Source organism: Hyaena hyaena, unplaced genomic scaffold, assembly GCF_003009895.1.
Source record: "Hyaena hyaena isolate Hyena2069 unplaced genomic scaffold, ASM300989v1 scaffold_467, whole genome shotgun sequence".
Classification (NCBI taxonomy): Eukaryota; Metazoa; Chordata; class Mammalia; order Carnivora; family Hyaenidae; genus Hyaena; species Hyaena hyaena.
In genome coordinates this window covers 1,014,776-1,035,431 of record NW_024081100.1, presented here as the reverse complement: position 1 = coordinate 1,035,431, position 20,656 = coordinate 1,014,776, and the positions used below count along the sequence as shown (strand labels likewise).

The following is a 20,656-nucleotide window of genomic DNA, read 5'->3' as shown; positions in this document are numbered from 1 at the left end:
CCCAGCCTCTGTACCCACTCCGTCTCGCCACTGTGGCCACCTGGTCCACGCTGCGGTGTATGTAAGATCTTAGGACCAAAGCAGACTCGAGACAGGAATTTTCTAGCCACGCTGCTGAATGGATGGATGAGACCCGGGGGGACGCTTGTTAGTGGGGTCTGGGCAGAAGTGGATGTACAGTGCAGTTGAAGAAGCTTAAGCATCAGGGCTTCTCGCTCTCGGGGGTTTCTTCCGAGTCCCTACACCTAATTTTATATTTCTAATTACATAGTCTTTTCTTAAAGAGAAACACCCCCCCACCCAAATTTTATTTATAATTGTGAGAGTCCCATGAAACCAGTATCTGCCTCTGATCCTGGGATGTATTTTTTGCTCCCTAATAAAAGGAGGAGACACACAAGCAGAAGCTATACCCCTTCCTTCCTGCTTTGGGATGACCTGAAGGGATGCGATGCTCGGGGCTGCAGCAGCTGTCTTGTGACCCTGAAGGGAAAGCGAAAAGAAGTGCAGAAGAGCTGACTCGGGGCCTTGATATGATTGATGTGACTGGGCTGCTGGGTGAGCCAACCCTAGACCCGCCTACCCCCAGACTTCTAGTTACGTTGGGTACGAAGTCTTCATTAGCTGTGGCGCATTTATTCAAGTGGTCTGTGGCTTATAACCAAGAGCTGATACCTCCAGGTCCCCCATTAATCACTCCTTGCCGGATGTGCTGCTGCCAAGATGCGTACCTCCTAGAACGCACTTACTGCTAGAGCAGCTTCACTGGTGCCCATCCTCCCCCACTGGAGGGGTTCAGGGCCTCTCCCACTGGAACTTAGATGGCACCTCATTGGTTGTGCAGGGTCTCTGGCTTTGCCACTCTTCCCACCTAACACTTTTCCCATAAATTACTAATCAATCACCTCACTAATCCCTCCCTACCATGAGCTAGCTTCTCAGTGCCTTTGACTTCAACTAACTATGAGAAGGTAAACAATACATGCACGTAGAAGTGAGTGACTGGTAACTAGATTGGCCACCGTCATCTCTCTGCTTTGAAAAACTCAAAGGAATTCCACCCAAATTTTCTACGTTGAAAACGTTTCCAACTGTAAGCCCCTGTGTGTGACTTGCAAAGTTGGCCTGACGGACTAAAGTCGTACAGGCACCCACCCAGCTGACCCAAGTGGCTGCCTGGGTATTCAGTGCAAAGTTCTGAGAAAATCATTAGAAATGAAAGTGCCAGGAGCCTAAAAGAATCGCGCTCCAGGTAAATGTCAAACAAACAGTGTGATAAAAGTGAAGAGAGAAGCATTTTGGTTCTTAGAGGAAGGGAGCAGGAGAAGGCAGAGGGACCTTCTTGGAAACGTTTACAGTCCTGTGGTGTGGAAGCCAAAGTCTGTTCACCGGGTCTGTTTCGTTTCCTCGGTGACCAGATGCTTCTCTTTGAGAGCACGCAGGAAGGACTCAGTCCATCTGTCACCGACTTTCAGTCCAGGCAACCCCCATTTTTCCACACCTAGGCCCCTAGACTTCCACCCGTCTGCCTGATCAGTACTTGTGCTGATCACCGCCTGCCCTCCCTCCGCAGATAATACTCGCCGTACGCCCTTACACGTCACCAATGTCAACTGACGACTCCCACGTGCCAACAGTCTGGTCTGTTTACAAGCTGTCTTCAAACTCGCGTCTGTGATAACCCCTCTTCGCAAACTGATGCCAGACAGGCCTTGCCCGAGGTTTCCCTGAAAGCCAGGGCCTTCCCACACTGGCCTGAGAAGCTGATGTGAGAGCCTGGAAAGCTTGCATCCCAGGCCAGTGAGCAGGAGCTGCTAAAGTCGTTCGTGCACGAGGCAATCAGGATTTGGACCCCCAAAGGCAAGATCATCTCCTTGGTAAAATCAAGTTGGCAGGCTGGGGACCTGGATCTCTGGAGTTTTGTTTGCCAGACATTTCCCTTAAAGGTGGAAGCAAGGGCGCCTGGGTAGCTCAGTAGGTTAAGTGTCCAACTTCAGCTCAGGACAGTCTGGAGCCGGGGAAGTCTAAACTGTGACTCTGGGTCCAGGTCTATGGTTTGTGCCCACAAGGTCACCTTGACCAGACTTTGGGGTCTATAAAGATGGAAGTAATGCCACGAAGGACACTTAAGTGAAAACAAAACATTTTAAGTGCAAACGATGAATTATTTACCTTGAGCTGTTTGACAGAATCTGTCTGATGTACACAGTGCCATAATTTCATCATTACCTCAGTTATGAACCATCCTTCATCAGCCACTAAGGTCAAAGGAGAGACGAATTTCCCTTTCTTGTAATAGAACCTGCTGGGTATGGCTTCTTTCTCGTAGACGGTCATGTGCTCCACTGCTCTCAACTTGTTATACACCTGCGACGACAGCAAGAATGGGCACTTTGGCATTCTCTCCCTCAACTCCACGTGAGTATTTACTGGGCCTGGGGGAGAGGGAGAACCTTACAGGCCAAAGAAAGAAATGACCAAAACACCTGACAGCTTTGACTGCATAAGAATGAGAAACTTCTGTCTCAGAAAACAAGGTGACTTTATCTAGTAGGGCTGAAGATCACATACCCTGTGACCTTCCAAGTTAGCAGCTAGAGAGCTAGTGAGAACACTTCATAACTCTGCACCCAGAGACATGAAGAGGGGTAAATACTGCAAACCGGAATGCCCACATGCCCAGCAGAAGGGAGAAAATGGGATGCGGTGCGGCTCTGCCGTGAAATACTATGCAACAACGAAGACGGATAGATTACAGCTACAAAGACCATCTGGTAATATCTCAGTGATCTGAGTTTGAGAAAACAAAGCCAGTTGCAGAAGGATACAGACAGGACCATTATTATTACGTGAGGTTTGAATAACTATAAAACTAAAGAACATCTATGGTAAAACCATAAGGAGAATTAAGGAAATGATATCTTATATTTTAAGAGAGTAGCTTCCTCTGAGGGGGCAAAAAAAACGGTGATGGGGTTTGGAAAGACATACAGGAGACACCATTAGCAGTGGTCACGCCCTGTTTGTTAAATGCTTAGTGAATACTTTGTGATATAATAATTTTAAAATAATTTGTCTACTCAGTCATTAATAACCAAATTATAAAAACTTATATATGTCCAAAATGCTGTAGTAAAACTAAAAGGCAAATGAGAAAGTGGTCTGCCTGATGCTAAATACCACTAAGATCGAAGAGAGAGGATTTCTTTGACCTGACTTAGAGTATGTCTTACCTCCACCTGAATATTGAAAGTACTAGTAATAGTGTGCCACTCACTGCACTACTAATTTCATGACGAGGGTGTAAACTCTGTACATATTTCCAATATTAGGCAGCAGCTGAAATGTTTATGGCTAACATTCAAAGCAACTGGCTGATGTGGACTTGTTGACCCTTCGCCAAACCGGGCATATACTGAATATAGAATTGAGTTTGTCAACTCAAGTCTGGAGAATAATTAGCCTTCAGGCTGTTTAGCGGACCGACCCCACTTGATTTCCTACTGGAGAAAATCCACGGTCCTTAAGGGAAGCGGGATTCATTTGCAGACAGATTTTGGACACGTGGAAAATCTGATGCCATACAGCAGATCTCACAGACTGTTGTGTCCATCACGTGACAAGCCGTCACCCAAACATAGCCCCCACTCTCGAATAATCCACCAACTGCTTCAGGCGGCTTGTAGCTGCCTGGCTCGAAGCTGCACTGGCGAGAGTTCTTCCCGCTCGCGAGGGGCGGTGTGCAAGCGTCCTGGAGGCTGCGCTTCCCCCCGTGCCAGACGGAAGCCACCGATGCTCTTCCTGCCAAGAAGGCAGAACTTTGCAAGAAGCCATTTACTGTGGGCCCTGCCAATGTGTGGGGCACCCCTGCCAGCTTCAGACCTAGGGGAGTCACGGGGACACAGCAAACATGCTCGGCACCTTGGCTGCCTGAGCACGGAGCTTGGCCAAAAGGGGCATCCACCCAGGACACAGGACAAGGCTGTCAACCCCCAGACAGATCTCAGGCGTCTATGTGGGAGGAGGCCCAGGGGACCAGCGGAGAGACTCCGGCCCGCTGCGTGCAATGCTCCATCAGTCCCGATGACCATCCGGCGCCCAGCATGTTCCCGCCGTGGCCGCAGGCACCTCCAGCGGCAGTGGTCCGAGCCTCCCCAGAGGATGAGATGCGCCGCCGGCTCCAGAGCGGGAAGTTTCCTCTGGGAGCGGGCAGAAGCCCCCAGGCTTGCCCTGAAGGTGACGAGGTGACCCGGGCGGAGCTGTGGGTCAAAGGCTCCCCTAGCTCCTCCCTTTCCCGTCATGACTTAGGAAGACCCACCGGGTCACCACTGCTTGTGAAGGGTAAGCAGGGGTCCCGTCCTCTTGGGGTGCCCATGGGGAGCACACGCCCTCCTGGGAACGGCCCCCCTCGATGGTGATCACTGTGACAAGTGACGCGGATGTGCGCATGCTGCCGTGTGCTTTCCGCCAGCCCAGGAGGGCCGCTGTGAGGACCCCACCACGCGCCTGGACGCCCCTCAGCAGAGGGGCCGGGTTGGGGGGGGTCACTGGTCCCTGACAGGGCTGAGATTGGCGCCTGGTCCTTAGATAAGGAGCTGACCCAGGACACGCTGGGCCTCAGCCTCTCTCGCTCATCAAGTTCTTATCTCCACGTCTCTGGTGCCAACAGGTCAGACTGGCAGCTCTGTCTCTGAGAAAGGGCGTTCCCTGCACGCGTCCGCCCCCCTGCCCCCCCCAGGGCGGCCGGCCAAGGGCTGCCTGTGGGCTGGTCACAAAACAGCCCCAGCAAAGGGCCCAGGGCTGAACCTGCTAAGCACTGCACAGCCTTCACCTCCCTGAACTCCTAACGCTGCGGGCAGCACATGCCGTGAGCCCATTTCAGAGAGGGGAAGACGGACACGGGAGGGTGAGCAACGGGGCGGAGGTCCAGTGAGGGAGCAGGCTCCCGGCTCAGCCCTCTCCTTCTGCATGAGGGCCACGGGGCAGAGCCTGGAGTGATGGTGGAAGAGGCGCAGGGCTCTCCCCTCCCCCCGCCACGCCCCCCCCCCCCCCCCCCCCCCCCCCCCACCCTGCCGCGCCGGAGCCTGCTTGCCTCCGCGTGCTTCCCAGGGGCTGGCCACACGCTCACGACAGGCCCTCGGTCCTTCACCTGCTGCAGCTCACTCGGGCTCACGTACTTGTTCAGCTCGATCACCTTGTCCATCCAGAAGATGTCAGTCATTCCATGATCCGAGAAGATGAGGACGTTCAGGTGGTCCTGTAGCTCCCGCTCCTGCGAGGGGACAGAGGCCGTCAGGACCGCGCCACGCCGGAAAGTCTTGTAAAGAAGTGTGTTTCTTAAAGTTTTTTTTATTTTGAGAGTGGGAGGAGGGGATGGGAGCAGGGAAGGGGGAGAGACTCCCAAGCAGGCTCCGGGCTGTCAGCACAGAGCCTGACATGGGGCTCGATCCCATGAACTGTGAGATCATGACCTGAGCCGAGATCAAGTCAGGTCCTTAACTGACTGACCCCCCAGGCGCCCCTGAAGAAGTGTTTTCAACAAGAAACGGTAGGGAAAGGCTACGTCCTCGGTTGTAAACCGAATCATGTACTTTGCTGCCCTCATGAGACCAGTTCAGAATCCCCACAGATGCACTCCGAAGAGAGGGACGGTGAGAGCCCACCCCCCGTTCCTCCTGGGCTTCTGCCCCTCGAGGTACCTTTCCTGCTTTCATTTCGTCTCTTTCAACAAACTTGTGTGGTAATATGGGAACTGTCACCCATTTTTATAAATGTGGAAAAGAAAGCCCAGAAGGTGGCAGAATCAGGGACAGAACCCAGGTCTGGCTCCACGCCCACTGGACCCTGGATGCCAGGCTTATTAGGTTTGGTAAAGAACTGGGCCATCTCACCAGCTCCACCAGGTAATAATAATATAATCATCATCATCATCATCATCATCATCTGGCTGTTTCAGTCCTGCAGGCCAGGCTGTGAAACAAGGGGTTTCCGTGTCTGAAAGCTGTTGTGTGCAGGCACGACACCCGCCACAGTCCTGTGCCCCGTCGGCTACCAGCCGCAGCAGGAAGGTGCTGAGGGCCAGCACAGCCAGCGAGCAGGAAGAGAGTGACAAGAGGAAAGAGGAACGGAGGGTACTGGTTTGCCGTCACCTGGATCCACTTGGTCATGTGCTTCAGGACGGCGTCTACGGCCTTCAGGGCGTCTTGCCTCTGAGGCGACGAGGGGCCGTAGTGGTGGCCTTCCACATCGATGCGCTCGTGGTATATGGCTGCCAGGTCAGCCCGGCCGCTCCTGGAGGGAGAAGGGCGAGAGAGGTGAGGTTGAGGGGGGCGCCCACCGACCTTCTCCCCCTTCTCCCAGCAGCGAAGACACTGGGCTATTCCCCGAACCCTGGTCTGTGGGCCAGGCAACGCCGACACCTTAAAGTGAACAAGGTGACCTCCAAGGGAGAAACACAATTCCTGCATCAAGACACGCCACGGGGTGCCTGGGGGGCTCAGTCTGTTAAGCGTCCGACTTCCGCTCAGGTCATGATCTTATGGTTCGTGGGTTCGAGCCCTGCTTCGGGCTCTGTGCTGACAGCTCGGTGTCTGGAGCCTGCTTCAGAGTCTGTGTCTCCCTCTCTCTCTGTCCCTCCCCCATTCGCACTCTGTCTCTGCCTCTCAAAAATGAATAAACGTTAAAGAAAAAAATAAAAACACATGACAGTCCCGAGCACAACAGAGAACATGTCTGTGGGCCATCTCCACTCCGGACTCCGGACTCCCCTCCGGCTCACGGCGCCCCAGGAGCTGGAAGGTGTGGTAGCAGGCAGAGGATTGTTCTCGTGGCTCCACCCCACCCCCTGCTGCCGTCGGAAGATCAGAGCAACCAGAGGTGATCATTTAAACAATTACTGTTCCAGGGGAGCCTGGGGGCCTCAGGTGGTTAAGCATCTGACTCCTGATATCAGCTTAGGTCCTCATCTCACGGTCATGGGATCGAGCCCCGCATCTGCCTCTGCGCTGAGCATGGAGCCTACTTGAGATTCTTTCTCTCCCTCTCTCTGCCCTTCCCCAGCTCACATTCTCTCTCTCTCAAAATAAATAAACATACATTTAAAAATAAAAAATAACTGCTGGATCCTTTCTGGACTTTAGGGAACTGTTTAAAGAAAACATCAGACTGCATGTTTAATCGACGGGCAAGAATAAGAACCAGGGTTACCGGGGCAGCCCTGGGGGAGGCAGACAGGTTAGTTAGCGTTCAGGGCCTGACATCAGTAGCCACTTATTCTATAGGGACGTCTATTCTCTGCAGGGTCAGTTCCAATGTGGATTAGAGTGAATTCTAACTGCGACCACACTTCTGTGGGTCCCAGGAAGACACTGGTTCTGGAAAAACCATCCTGGCTCGAGTGCTGACAAAAAATATGGATAACAGCTGAGTACGAATTATCTAAGCCCTTGATGCTGGGCTAAGAATGACCGGGAACCAGTGGTCTAAATCAGAGTCAGAGGCCTACTGAGTCAGGGAGGGGAGACAAGTGCCAGGTAATGCGCTCCCTCCTCCACACAGTGCTTTCCGCCGTCCCTCCCTCCTCAGCTCAGGCTTTGCCCAAAACTCCCCTGACCCCAGAAGTACCTGAACAGAGCAACAATCCTTTTGATGCCGAGGATGATGGCGGTGGTGGTGGTGGTGGTGGCAGTAACAGTAACTGACGAAAGTTGAAGCAATGCAAAAGAAATTCACGCTAATTCTTTTTCTTGGACTTTACAAAGCTGATGACACTCTTGGTGGGTTGCCTTGCGTCTGCTGAAAAACTGTATTTTAAATGCACACACACAAACGGGCTGGCTCAGTGCCTCCCGGAGCGGCTGCCCCGACGCCCAGAAACGGGAGCAGTGGAAGGCGTGCCCGCAGAGCCTGCTGTGCCCTGGGTCTCGCAATCCACAGAGGAGGGACAGCCCCTCTCGGGAGTTCAGACGGCACGGTTTGCATGACCAGAGTGACATGGCTCCAGCTCGTCCTCCAGGCCTCAGACAACATGTCCCGACTGGAACCTGGCTCGCTCTGATGCCCGGGCTCAGCCAGGCAGCCCTCCAGGCTAATCCATCCTGTGCTATAATTGCCTGTTGATGTTCCTTCTCCCTTTCTGAGCTGTCAAGTTCTTTCCAGGGGCGGGGGATGGCGAGTCATCCTCCCCCCTCACTCAGTTCTCTCCTATGGTATCTGGCCTTCAGGAGGAGCTCTGTGACTGCCAGTTGGATATATACTAATAGTGCTCTAGAAAGGACAGGTGTTCTGTGGTGCTATGTTCAAGGCTTTTCATGCACTGGATTGGTTAATCTTCGTAGCAACAACCCTATAAGATAGGAATACGTTGAACAGAGGGCTCAATACAGTTGCCTGCGTCACACAGCCAGTGAGAGATGGAGCCAGGGGTCAAGCCCACGTTGGGCTGACCACAACCACTGCAGACTCTGGAAGACCTCAACAGCCCATGCCAAATGGGACAAGCATTCTGCTTAACCTTCCTGTGGAAATGGTCCTCATTCTCATTTAAGAATCTCACCATCCCCAAGACAGCTGGGTGGGAGGCAGGAGCATGAAACTGAGTCCCTTCTTGATGTACGGCGCTCCCTGTCTGTGGGTTGGACGTGCCTCTGAGTTCTGGAACAACTGTGCAAAACGTCCCTATAGAAAAGCATTCGTACACTTTGCAGATAAGTAGGCCAGGAAGGGATTCTAGAACTTACTGAAGGCCTCACAGAGACATAGCTAGTAACAGAAATGTGAGACATTCCACAAATGTTCTGGGCTTTTGGAAGTCTGCATCGACTCCATCCACCGCCCTGAGCAGCCTTCAGAGGGCGCTCTGCCCGGCATCTTCGTTGTGGTCGTACTTGCCAAGAGGGCAGGCTCTTTAGTGATGCCACCCTGTTCTACGTACCCTCAGGTGCACTTCAATTACGATTTTGAGGTCAAGTGATTTCAAGTTAAGTGAAACTGCTAGTCAACTGTTGTTTTCTCTTTTTAGAACAAAGCAAACCAGGCCTTCTTCAATGAATACCATTACCACCCTCCTCCACAGTGGGGATTGGATTAGGGGTTTTTCACAAGTGTTATTATCATTATTCAGACTTGCTAATGAGTGAATGACTGATCCCTCTATAGACAGCAGAGAACAAAAAAATCACTTCAGGGGCGCCTGGGTGGTTCAGCAAGTTAAGCATCCAACCTCGGCTCAGGTCATGATCTAGCAGTTCGTGAGTTCGAGCCCTGCATTGGGCTCTGTGCGGACAGCTCAGAGCCTGGAACGTGCTTCAGATTCTGTGTCTCCCTCTCTCTCTGCCCTGTCCTCACTCAAGCTCTGTCTCTCAAAAGCAAGTAAACATTAAAAACAAAATTATTATTAAAGCCACTTCAGAGTCCCATAAGTGTGTGGGCTGTGGGTGAAAGTTCTCACTAGGAAATGGCATTTTAATACATATCCCTAAATTCTCTTGAGACCTGTGTTCCTTATACTGATGAAATAGTGAACATAATGGAAACTTCCATAAAATCATTCCCTCAGCTAAGCCTCAGACTTTAGCTGCTTCATGCTCTTGCATCTGTAGCTTCCCAAATGTGCAGATTCACGAAGTACATCCTGTGTTCAAGTGCGCATATTTCCAGGGTAGAGCTTGTGTGGCGGGGGTAGGGGGGTGGAATTTCACAAACAAGGTTGACCGTTGCATTAAAGATCAATGGAATGCTTTTAGGTCACTGCATTTTAGACATGTCCCTTAATACCGTAGCTACTTGCCTGCTCTCTCAGGCTTTTCACCAAATTCACAAGTCTCCATGTGACCAGAAAGTATCACAGATTTAGCTGATGGCTTTTGGTCAGGAACTGTCAACCCCAGGTGCCAGGAACACTGGATCCGGGATGCTGGCAATTCAGCCATTTATAAACATGCCTTTGGAAAAGATTTCTAGGTTGGAGTTTTGTCAATTCGTGAGGGTCCTGGGTCTTCAAGGGCTGAGAGCTCTCGCCTGTTTGGAGTTTAGCGGACAAATTCTTGGTCACCAGCTGTTTTCCACATGGATCTGGTCTCCATCACAGGTCAGCTCATTTGTAATGGAGCAGCTGGGTGAGGAGCAATGGGTGGAAATGCCTGCAGACCTGTTGTTGGCCGTTTATAATTTATAGCTTCAGGGGTCCAGGAATGGAGCCAAAGGACATGTGGCTGTCAGCCCCGTACTTGAGAACTGCAAGGAGCCCCCAGCCTTGGGGTGTCAGGGACACTCAGGTCCCCCATCATCTTAGGATGATGTCCAGATCTCTCTTTCGTGTAAAAGGTCATAATCACACATCCATTTTCCTTACTGAAGTGAGTCAGAAAGAGAACAATCTGGGAGACCGAAACAGGAGGCAATTCAAAGGAATGGTTATCAACGGTTAAGAAGAATGATCCAAAACTTAGAAAATAGGGCCCCCAGACCAGCTGCCCGTCTTTCCTGTGTCCAGTAAGAGTGGCGTCTAATCAGCTTACTTATGGGTCACCAGACTTTATGATCATCTAGCGCCCAGACTGTGTAAACTTAGCTGTTAACCAGTAGGAAACCATCAAGATGAAGGTTATGTTTGCCTGATGGAGAAAACAGTCCCAAAGATCATAGTGTGACTGTCCTCTAGGTTATTATTTCTGCAGCTAATGGTAATCACGTCCCATGGCCCTCCATCATTCATTTTCTTCATGTGTGTGTGTTTCTCATATTCTCCAGTTACCCAGCCCTGTCATCCCCTGATTCCCTCAGCAATAAAGTAATTTGGACTCTGGCATAATTCTCGCATTCATATGTACTGAGCACATGACAGAGGCTTAGTTTTGAAAATTATACTTTGATAGGGAACTGGAATTAGACAACTCTGTGTTCAAAGATATGAACCTCGCTAACCTGGAGGTCTCAGAAGAACAGCAAAAATATCTTGAAGCTTCAATTTGCCGTGTGAAAAACCTCTACAAAGGGCTGCACTGGGTTTTAAATGAGCTGATGTTTGTAAAGGGCTTGACACCCAGCAAAGGGAGGCAAAGGGAGAGAAATGCCTTCCGTTTGTCTCTTCCTTCCAGATGCCCCTGGATGATGGCTTTTCCTTGTGTGCTGAACCCCATCCCGCAGAGCCCATGAGGAGGAGGGACGAAGGCCGGCACATGTGAACCAGCTGCCTTTCGGCCTGTGGAAGAAGCATCTGGTCGTCCATCTGCTCCTTTCTAGGCACCAGCAAGCACTGAGGTTCTGAGATCGCAAAGGGATTCCTCTGGAGCCTTCTTCCACAGCCTGGAGCCCAACAACGGACAGCAGCCATGTCCCCTGCTCCCATGGTCCAGCTGTCACTTGGCCAGCCCTTTGGAGAGGCTGCATCAGGCGGTCGGTTGGCTGGGCCCAGCCCAGAAGCAGCCTCCTGGCCCCTGCCAGCATCAGGGCCGCCTCTGGCGGTCACGGCTCACACGACTGCCGCCCTGCATCCGCCCACCAGATGAGCTCCTCACGTCCCTTCTTCTGTCCACAGAAGCGTGACTGTCCTGCCATGAGAACTTCCAGGAGGATGGAGGGGCACCCGGGTGGTTCAGTCAGTTGAGCGTCCAACTTTGGCTCAGGTGATGATCCTGGGGTCTGTGAGTTTGAGTCCCGTGTCAGGTTCTGTGCTGACAGCTCGGAGCCTGGAGCCTGCTTTGGATTCTGTGTCTCCCTCTCTCTGTGCCCATTCCCCACTCATGCTCTGCTCTTCTTCAGAAATATTTTAAAATTAAAAAAAAAAATAACTCCGGGAGGACGGATTAAGTGATGCAATCGCAAACTGCCTCCTGTCGTGGCTGCAGGGCAGGGGTGCGGCCTCGCAGTCCCCACGTGTGGTGCACGGTGCACGAAGCGCTCCTGATGGGGGCTGTGTGCTGCTGAGCATGGCCAGCAGGCCGCCATCCCACCGCAGGCCCTCGTGAGCCCCAGGCCCGGCACAGCCACACGACGGGGTGGCTTGCAAAGGAGCCACCCCTACGCCCTCTCCATCTGATGCGGTTTCAGGACACCACAGAGGTAAGTGTGAGGTCCCTGAGGACAGCTGTGACGTTGACTCTGAAGTGTTCTTCTCATGAAGAACCGGGCTCTGGCTCCGGCACCAGCTAACTGTGTGCGACCTGACGCAAGGGACCTAACTGTGGGAGAGTCACCGGCCTCGCCGTAAGCAGGGGAGAACGACAACTATGTAATACAGTAGATGTCATGGCAGGATAGGTCCATGGCAATGAGGCCTTTGACACGATGCTAGCAGTTGGCTGTTGAGGACAATGATTTCCCTTCTCCATCTCCTTTCCTCGACGCCGGAAGTTCCCCAATGGCATCTCCCACAGATATGACTTGGATCAGGAAAGCTTTATGAGCACTGGATGGCAATGCCCAGATCATGGAAGTTGGGTCAGCCCTTCCCACAGGAACGTGCAGCTCTCTGGCTGAGCAGGACTCTTTGCTGAAAAGCCTTCCCTGGTTTGGTCTTAACTGCCTTCTGTAAAAGCATGTCTATCCCGTACCCCTTTCTCTGCTTCTCAGACTAACAGCAAGGAAGACAAAGACACTCTAGAAGCAGTACTGACCAGGAGAAATGTCGGGGTGGGGGAGCACACACACGTGTGTGCCTGTGTTTGCACGCTTATGTGTGAGAACTCTAAGTGCTCTTCAAACTATAGCTAGGATCTGAGACAGAACTAAGCAGAAACCAAGAGGTGAGTGAGGGAGGCCTCAACTTACTCCTTCTTTGGGGGCTATCTGATGGAGAGGTAAATAATAACACATCTTTGCCTAAACACACACAGTAAGAGAATTCATAATTCCTTTAAGTCACATTCTTACACGCATAAGCTGCTACAAGCAAGGTCTTCTTAACTGTTCCAGACTGTTCCAGGCTGGGCAACTTTTGGTCGACAAATGTCAATCCTTTAGTCCACTTTGTAAGAAAGTAATGAGACATATTCTAAAAATGCACAGGCTGGTTGAAGGAGGTACCTTCTTTTCCTTTGCAAGAGAGCCTAAATCATCTTACTGCCTTCCAGAGGCAATAAGTAACATCTGGCATATTGTTTTTCTTCTCTTTTTTTTCCTCTCTCATTCTCATTTCGAGTCCTGGCTAGTTTTCGAAGTTGTGGCTCTCCATCTTTCCGACCACTATTCACAGCGCTGTCTCTGGTGGCCCTGTTAACTTTGGCCGTGTGAAGACCCCACAAGAAAATTGCACCGGCCTCATTCCATCCTGCCCAGGCCTTCCGTGCCCAGTTCCAGAAGCACCATTCACGTGGCAGATTGTGCTGATGCCACCCCGTGCAGCTCAAGGTCACTTACGTCAACTACAATGTGAGTGGTGCCAAGTCGAGCAATGTGGGAGCACGAGGTCACACCAGGAAGAGGCTGGGCCTGGGGCCACTTTCCTGGGACCCCAGTTCTTTGTAGCCTTTGCTCTGTAGGGGAGCCCAATGCCTTTGCTAAACACACACGCACACTACCTCCCCCACCTCCACCCCAGTCCTCCCCCTCTCTAAATGCTGTGCTCTGAGGTGAAGAGGTTCTCCCCTAGCATTCCATGGCTTTGCCACGCTGCCTGAAAAGAAGAAAAGAAAAACTTCTCTGGAAACAGAGAAACGGTAACAGAAGCTTCCCTAGGAAACGGGGTGCAGGACTTACTCCTTCTGCGTTCTGGTGTGCCTCGGGACACGAAGGGCTGCCTGAAGGCCTGGCTTGCAGTACAGGGCTAACCTGGGCCCCGGGGACTGTGTGACTCTCCACCCGTGAGTCACTGGCTTGTATGCAGGCGGGACTACTCAGCTGTCAAGGCAAAACAAATGCATAAAAGATGACACTCCCGTACAGAGTGTGTGGTTATCTGGAGGTATTCGCATGTTCATATTCAGCAAGGCGCTAGGCTGGGGGGGCGGGGCAGGCTAGCATTTCGGCTGTGTTGCAAATAGCGCGGTGTAGACACAGGGCTGTTGCAGAGAGCTCAGCCACTGGGTGGGTAGGGCTCTTCTACTTTGCACAAACCGGGTTGCAACCCGATATTCCAGTTCCTCATGTGTGTGGTTTTCCAGCCCTTGTGGGCAAGGAAAAGAAAGCAGAGGAGGTAGAAGGCAGGATCATATAACACATATGATTTAGAAACCATATGTTGAAGAATATTTATTTAATATTTAATAATATTTATTTAAAGTTCATTCCAGACCCTGCCCTCTCCCTCTTCCCTCCAGAAAAAAAAATCTAAACTTTGTTACATCTCAGTTTTTAAGTATCTCAAACCTATCTCCTCTCCATCCTGTCAGAGCTTGAGCCTTCCTGTGCGTCAAAGGACCATCTTGATGGGTTTCATGGACATGGAAATATTCTAAGAAGCAACGAAGGCAGGGGTGTTGTTTTCTCCCTATGCAGCTCTGTGATGGGGGGGGGGAATGGCTGCCCCCCTCTGCCATGGTTGGGTGCTGACGGCAAGAACGGGATTATAATCGGTCAGCTCTACACCCAGGCAATCTCAGCTCTAGGCCAAGTCATGGGGTCAGTGCCAGTGAGCAGAGCACAGAGCCTAGAATATGCTGGCTCTCGGCCTCGGTCCAGCTTGGAAGCTGGCTCTTCCTCCTGGGGGGATAAATGTCCCTCCCTGGTCTCCGCACTGCTTACTACGGGCCCTCTGCCCTGACCCCACCCAGGAGCCCACTCAGCAGCCAAGGGGATCTCAAATCCAGCCCTGAAGTCTGAGAGCCCCTGACGTCTTTGGCCTCTTGGTTGCTGATTTCCCAAGTAGACGCCAGCTGGTCTCCCATCTTGACTTCCACTTCTAGTGGCTTCTGGGACTGACCTGAAGCCTTCTCCTGACCTTTCCTATTGATCAGTTTCTTTTTTTAGGTTTATTTATTTATTTTTGAGAGTGAGAGAGAGAGAGAGAGAGGGAGAGAGAGGGACAGCCTGAGCAGGGGAGGGGCAGAGAAAGGGAGAGAGAATCCCAAGCAGGTTCCACACTGTTAGCACAGAGTTTGACGCAGGGCTCAGACTCACGAATCATGAGATCATGACCTGAGCCGAAATCAAGAGTAGGACGCTTACCGACTGAGCCACTCAGGTGTCCCTTCTTGTTGACCAGTTTCTCTGACAGACTCTTTTGTGCTGTTCAGGACAATATTACTGATTTCTACATTTTTAAAGCTCTGTGTCACTGTTCCATGTGAGACGGGAAGAAAAGGTTCTCTGTGCTAATGTGCTAATGCGTTTCACACATTACCAAGAAGAGGCAACTTTTCCAAATTCATTTCACCACAGATCCTTCCTTTTTGGCAAATAATTATTAACATTTTCTGAAATACAAGTATTCCCTTAATTCTTAATTAGAGAGATGCTAACATTCATTTTGCTTTTCTATTGTCCATCAACATAAGAAAGAAAGTCCCAAACCCTTGGGGACTTTTTTGCTCCCAATTCAACATTTACATAGAGTTCCCCTACCTGAAATGACTCACTCACAATTCTTCTCCAGTAGTAATTAACACTCACCATGCAAGAGGCTCACCACGTCTCTGAGACCTTATTTCACCCATGCCAAACCTTCTTAATTCACTTTAACATTCATGATCAGTCCCGGAAACCATGAAGAATAGAATGGCTAAGACTTTGGGGCACTTACTTGAAGGAGTCAAGAGCATCGCTCACCGCATTGGCAAAATTGATATCCGTTGGAACGTTTTTATATTCTAGGCAGTAAGTAGGTCTGACACCAAGAATCTCAACCTCACAGCCTAAGGAGGGAAAAGATGGCAAATGGTTACTTTCTTCAATAATTAAGGTAGGGTTATGAGCCTATTTCAGGAAGCAAACACCATTAGTCAAAATACAATTTTTGTTCATTTTCATGAAATAAAAGAACCTGTTGCTGAAAGTTGGTATATTATATGTATGTATATATGTGTGTATATATATTATAAAATTATAGTTAAATGTTGTTTAACTGGAGCAGAGGTTCTCAAATGTCATTCCTGTGCAACACTGGTGTCCCATGACAGGGACTAGTAAAATTTCACTAACGTTTGTCTTTCCCAACTTGAAACAAAAAAAATTAATTAGTACACAGAAAGGTCTTAATTAAAACTTTTTTCTATAGATTCTTTATAACACTAAAGCCTTCTAGTGTGTCTTTGTCTATTCTAAAGTCAAGTCTTAGGTAGTATCTGATTAGTCCAGGAATAATAAAATAAACACCTCACTAGTCCAATTGGACTTAGAGATACTGCACTAAATTAGCAAGCCTAAAAATCACTGAGTCAAAGCAGGGATTCTGAGACATGACCTTGCCTCTTCCAAAATGAAGTAAAAGGATTAAGGGCATTCAGATGTTAGAAGCTGCAGTGGCCTTCGCTTCCCTGCCCTGGACCCTGGGACAAATAGAAGTAGTTGCTCTGAGGGAGAGATACAATCTCATCATCACGATACAGAACACGGAGGGATGAGCCAGTCTCAGTTTTAGTTGAGTGCTGTTGGGCACCTACTCTGAACTGGTTGCTGTGTTCAGACATAGCGGAAACAAAGCTGGGTCAGTTGGGGTCTCCGTTCTGGAGCATCCCAGAGTCTAGTGGGAGGAGACATATAGGGAAACAGTATAGTTTGTGAAGTCTAAAATGAGGTACACGCTTGCTGGTGTGGGGCATTGATTTCAGGGATTATTTCATCCCAGAAGCCTTCGGTGAATCTCCAGCTTGGGCTCAGTCACATACGGCCAGTGTGTCAGGGGATGGAGGCAGGGAAGAAAGAGCAAAGAGAATAGCAGAAGCAAAAGTTCAGAGATGAAAAACAGTAAGGTGTGTGGTGGAGACCTGAATGCAAAAGAAAGTTCTAGACGAGGGGTGTCAGCAGACAAGATGGTGAGCATTCTTGTAGCCCAGGGAAAATGATTTTCAAGGTAGAGGTAAATAAAAGTGGGATGAGCTGGGAGTGTGGGGGAAAGGGCTATCTCTGCCAGGAAATCACCCCACTCCTGGGTACATGTGCTGGTTGGCTACAGCTCATTTATGAGAAGGGGAGTCAGCCTCCAAGAATGCCTTGCTCCTGCATACCACAGCCCATCTTAGTACTCTGTGGGAGAATCCATCTCTCTCTGCATGGTACCTTGGGAAAGCAATGGCTATCTAGGTCAATTAAGAAAGGCCTAGAAGGCAAGCAGTTCCCCTTCCAAGGCTTCATTGTTGACTAAGTTGAATAGGCTAAATGCCCCAAGAGTAAATCCCGTCCATGGGTTCTTGAAAAAATTCAAGAAAGAAACGCCAGTGGGATCTTAACTGGTCACAGCACTTCAGATATCTGTGTTTCATCTGTTGAAGGCTATTGGTTAATAAAGTATATTGTTCTCTCAAACCTGTTTACTCAACAATGCAGGAGGGCCACTGTTTGTATCTACTCTATGGTCAGTGTCAGCACTCGAAAGGAAGTAAGACACCACCTACCCTTCAGAGCTTTAACAGCCTTATACAATGTGGTCAGGTAACTGCTTCTGACACATCTAATACATGGGTATTATGAGTTTGCAAGTAATGGATTTGATCATGGGTTTGGCAGATAAAAAACGGCACACTTTTTTGTGTTCGCACATGAATATCAATATGTATTTTTGTATAATAAATAAGAATTATGTTTGTTAATATTATCAATCATATATTCTCTTTAATCCTTTTATTGGATTAAAATGAATCTAGACTTAACATTGGTGTAGTAATACAGTTCACCTGAGAAACTGACACTTGCCTTAAGCTAAAGGAGACAGACAACTTTTTAGTGATTAGTTACATATAGAATTCTATAGTAAGGACAGAATATATGGAAAAGTAGATCTATTTTTTATTTTTATTTTTTATTCTTAAAAATTACAATGAATTTTGACTTAGTCCAGAACCACAGTAGCATCTACCAAAGGCCAAGGGTAAGACAAGAGAACTGAGAAACAAATACACAAGCCCTTCACCGGGCACAAGAACAGCTCATCAAAGGCTAGAGACAGAGCTTCAGGTGGAGAGAGAGCTCCAAACTGCAGAAAGTTGAAGACAGTGCTGGAGAGAAGAAGAACCCAGTGATTCAAAAAGTAGGCAGCATTGGGGCACTGGGTGGCTCAGTCAGTTAAGTGCCTGACTTCAGCTCAGGTCATCATCTCACAGTTCATGAGTTCGAGCCCCCACTAGGCTCTGTGCTGATGTCTCAGAGCCTGGAGCCTGCCTTCGATTCTGTGTCTTCCTCTCTCTCTGCCCCTCCCCTGCTTGTGCTCTCTTTCTCTCTCTGCTCTTCTGCTTGTGCTCTCTTTCTCTCTCTGCTCTTCTGCTTGTGCTCCCTCTCTCAAAAATAAATAAATAAACATTTAAGTGTTTTTTAAAAAAAGCAGGCAGCATAAACTTTCTATGTAAAGAACAGAGAGCTATCCACTGGACAAATTCCAAGGCCTGCTAAAAAGGCAGGCAGCCTTATCTTCCCTCATGACATCTGAAACGAGTGGCAAAGTAAATCTAACTAAAGCTTCAAAAAAGGCCAGACCCAGCTCAGCCACAGATTACATTCATTTAGCCTCCACCCCAAAGGCCTGACATAGGAAGAGACATGAACTTTTTCAGGGAAAATATCATTTGCTACACTCTCTATTGTTCTTTTTCATACAATGCTTGGCACGTAATAAAAAAAGCATGAGATGTACTAAGAAGCGGTAAAATGTGCCTCATAAGTAAGAGAAAAATATTCAACAGAACCAGATCCACAGATGTCACAAATGTTGGCCAGAAAGGGGGAACATAAAATAAATTTCTTTAAGAGATTATTAACTATATAAATTTTTTTTAATTGCTAATTTTTTATTTTAATTAGTTTTAACTTTTCTTTTTTTTAATATTTTTATTTATTTCTAGGAGAGAGAGAGAGAGAGACAGCATGAGCAGGGGAGGGTCAGAGAGAGAGGGAGTCACAGGCTGAAACAGGCTCCAGGCTCTGAGCTGGCAGTCAGCACAGAGCCCGACGCGGGGCTCGAACCCACGAACCGCGAGATCATGACCTAAGCGAAAGTCGGACGCTTAACCGACTAAGCCACCCAGGCGCCCCTTAAAATTTTTTTTAAATGTTCATTTGTTTTTGAGAGAGAGAGAGACCGCACACAAGCAGGGGAGAGGGGCTGAGAGAAGGAGACACAGAATCTGAAGCAGGCTTCAGGTTCTGAGCTGTCACCAAAGAGCCCAAAGCAGGCCTCGAACCCATGAACCATGAGATCATGACCTGAGCTGAAGTCAGACACTCAACCAACTGAACCACCCAGGCACCCCTAAATTTATTTTTTAATGTTTATTTATTTTTGAGAGAGAGAGAGAGACAGCACGCAAGCAGGGGAGGGGGATTAATGACTATATAAAGCAAGATTAAACACAATATATTGTGGGGTTTACAATATATGTTTAAGTAAAATAGAGGACAATAAAAATATAGAGAGTGTATAAGTAGACCAATGGCATTACAAAATTTAATATAATTTTAAAATTTAATTGAATTTAAACTCTATCTTCATTGTGAAGTAATACAAATATTATTTCAAGGTAGAACATGAATAAGGCAAGGATGCATGTTGGTAGAGTAACCCTTAGGGGAAAAATCAATAAAATCTGGAATCAATAGAGAAAATATAATAAAATTCGATAAGTATTCAATGGAAAAGAACACAGGAAATGAGCAACAGAGGAATAAAAACAGTTAAGACAAACTAAAAATAATACAAACATGGTAAGCTTAAACCCAACCATATCAATGGTTACATCAAGTGTAACTGAATTAAACCCTTTATTTAAAGGGCGGAGATTGTCAGACTAGATTAAAAATTAAAACCCAAATATATACTATATACAATATGTAAGAGAAAAAAATTTTAAATATAAAAACAATGGTTAAAAACAAAGAGATGGAAAAATATTTATACCATGCAACAAAAAGTATAAGCAGTTGATATGGTAATACATCAAAATAAATGTTTGTAAAATATCAACTGGAGATGAGCAACTAGAAGTTTTATAGTTTTCATGTGGGAGAGTAAAATGATATAGCCACCTTATAAACCTGTTCACCAGTTTCCCAAAAAGTCAAATATATATCATTACCCAATGAACTAGCAATTTCACCCTCTAGAAATTTACATAAAAGGAATAAAAACGTATTTCCACAGAAAGACTTATACAGAGGTGCCTGGGTGGCTCAGTTGGTTAAGTGTCAAACTTTTGTTTATGTCATGATCTCACCGTTAGTGAGTTTGAGCCCCACATTGGGCTCTCTGCTGTTCGCACAAAGCCCACTTCAAATCCTGTTTCCCCCTCTCTGTCCCTACCCCTCTCCCTCTCTTCCCCCCTCTCTCTCTAATAAATATTTTCAAAAACTTGTACAAAAATATTCACAGTAGCATTAGCTATAACTCCAAACTGGAAATAACCCAAATATACATAATAGGAGAATGGAAAAACAATCTGTGATATATTTCTGCTACGAAATAATACTCAACAGTGAAAAACAGTACACCACTGTCACATGCCACCCAGGGAGTGTAACTCAAAACTCTTACAATGCATGAAAGGAGGCAGACATGGAAGAGTATGTGTGGTGTGAT

At 48.4% G+C, this 20,656-nt stretch overlaps 1 protein-coding gene across 2 annotated transcripts in view; it reads right to left on the bottom strand.

Moving 5' to 3' along the window:
• The window catches only part of ENPP6 (ectonucleotide pyrophosphatase/phosphodiesterase 6), a 154,674-nt gene that overhangs the window by 15,529 nt on the left and 118,489 nt on the right, over positions 1-20,656 (bottom strand). For both annotated transcript variants that reach the window (XM_039253848.1, XM_039253849.1), the window contains exons 3-6: positions 15,677-15,788; positions 6,150-6,291; positions 5,093-5,272; positions 2,230-2,367 (exon numbers count right to left, since the gene is read on the bottom strand). In XM_039253848.1, coding sequence (XP_039109779.1) covers positions 2,230-2,367; positions 5,093-5,272; positions 6,150-6,291; positions 15,677-15,788 — 572 coding nt within the window. The remainder of the gene's footprint in view (positions 1-2,229; positions 2,368-5,092; positions 5,273-6,149; positions 6,292-15,676; positions 15,789-20,656) is intronic.